This window comes from Mus caroli, chromosome 17, assembly GCF_900094665.2.
Source record: "Mus caroli chromosome 17, CAROLI_EIJ_v1.1, whole genome shotgun sequence".
Classification (NCBI taxonomy): domain Eukaryota; kingdom Metazoa; phylum Chordata; class Mammalia; order Rodentia; family Muridae; genus Mus; species Mus caroli.
Window position 1 is genome coordinate 30,172,104 of NC_034586.1, and position 2,100 is coordinate 30,174,203.

Genomic DNA, 2,100 nt, shown 5'->3' on the forward strand with positions numbered 1-2,100 from the left:
TTTGATGGGACCAAGTTTTGAACTGCCTTAGAATTCATGTACCCCTGCACATATTATTAGAGGACGGGCATTGAGACAAGGTTTCTCTGTGCCCTGGCTGTCCTGGAACTCACAGTGTAGACAGACTATCCAGGCCTCCAACTCATGGAGATCCACCTGCCTCTGCCTCCCTAGTGCTGGGACTACANACATATGCCCCACACCTGGTCCCTGCACATATTACAAAGCCTAATGAACTAACTGCTTTTGGTCCAGCTTCGGGATAATGATCTTGGTTAAGCATGATGGCAGATGCCTATAATCCCAGCTNTTGGAGAGGGTGAGGCAGAAAGATTCCAAGCTTGAGGCTGGCCTAGGCAACTTAGCAAGGCTGTTTAATTACAATTGGACAAATGAACAAAAGAGACTTGGAGATGGCCTGTGAGTAGAACATGTGGCGAGAACCATTCAATCCNAGCACAAAAACAGAAAGGCTGGTTAGGGAACTCAGGAGATAAGGGCACTTGCAGGCAGCCTTTGGTTGCAAATCCTAAACTCTCCAAGCTGATAGCTGCAGCACTACTTGAACTGTCTAGCAGTGAACATGGGCATGGGCCCACCACTGTTTCCAGTCTCCCTCAGCTCCTGTGCACTCAACTCACTGACTCTCTGGGTAGAAGCATTAAAAGAAGCTGTCCTGGCCATCCATCCATAGCTACATAGAATTCCAGGTCAGTCTGGGCTGCATAGATGGGGTTAGAGACAGGACAAGGGGTTGCAGCATCTCTATAACTTATAAAGTAACTATCTTAGTCAGTCAGGGTTTCTATTCCTGCACAAACATCATGACCAAGAAGCAAGTCGGGGAGGAAAGGGTTTATTCGGCTTACACTTCCACATTGCTATTCATCACTGAATGAAGTCAGGACTGGAACTCAAGCAGGTCAGAAGCAGGAGCTGATGCAGAAGCCAGGGAGGGATGTTCTTTATTGGCTTGCTTCCCCTGGCTTGCTCAGCCTGCTCTCTTATAGAAGAGAGCAAGACTACCAGCCCAGAGATGGTCCCACCCACAAGGGGCCTTTCCCCCTTGATCACTAATTGAGATAATGCCTTACAGCTGGATCTCATAGAGGCATTTCCCCAACTGAAGCTCCTTTCTCTGTGATAACTGTGTCAAGTTGACACAAATTAGCCAGTATAGTAACCAATTCCTTAGCTGCCATAGCCATATGCATCCCAGGCTAAGCTATGAGGGAGGCAGAGTTTGTAGAGAACAATGTTACACTATAATGTCAAAAGTCACACCTTGACAGAGATTAAAAAAAAAAAAAAAAAAGATGGTTCACTAAATTGGTTCTCATACATTTTCCTAAAAAAAAAAAAGTAAACAATAACAAAGCCAAGAGCAGTGATCCCAACTCTCTGGCTGCAGAAGCAGTGGGTAGACCAGTTCTAGCCAGTTCTAGACTAGCCAGAGTAACATGGTAAGACCCTATTTCAAAAAACAAAAACCCAACTTTATTACTGAGTAATTGAAAAGCACTACCGTTTATGTTTTTCATGCTTTTTCTGGACAACTCTAACCAGTATAAATCTCTCTCTCCCTGCCATAAAGGGAGACACAAGGACCCCTTCTCTCAGATACTTAACACACAGCTGGGCACTGATGGCGCACACCTTTAACCCCAGCACTTGGGAGGCAGAGGCAGGCAGATCTCTGAGTTCTAAGCCAGCCTGGTCTACAGAGCGAGTTCTAGGACAGCCAGGGCTACACAGGGAAAACAGCTACCACCACCACACACACACAAAAAAACAAAACAACAACAACAAATCAGCAAGCAAACCCTGCTATTCTTGGACATGCTACCAGCTTCAGGTTACTAGGTCAAATTTATATTGGGTTTGTTTTCCTTTTTTTGGAGACAATGTATCACTGGCCTGAATCTCCAAGCTCTGGTCTGAGCCTGCGCACAGGTGACCTCTGACCTCAGGATGGTTTGTTGCTTTTGGTTCAGGGGACTATAGACCCAGGTGTGTTTCTTGGATGCTCGCCTAGCACTGCACCACAGACCTCTTCCTTCCAGTTTTAACTCATACCTTAATGTTGCTCCTCCTAGCTTT

The 2,100-nt window shown here is 45.9% G+C and overlaps 1 protein-coding gene across 1 annotated transcript in view; it reads right to left on the reverse strand.

Moving 5' to 3' along the window:
• Positions 1-218, reverse strand: part of LOC110284026 (kinesin-like protein KIFC1) — a 4,913-nt gene extending 4,695 nt beyond the window's left edge. Inside the window, exon 1 of the mRNA XM_021149587.2 lies at positions 204-218. Coding sequence (XP_021005246.1) covers positions 204-218 — 15 coding nt within the window. The remainder of the gene's footprint in view (positions 1-203) is intronic.
• Between the last annotated feature and the right edge of the window lie 1,882 nt (positions 219-2,100).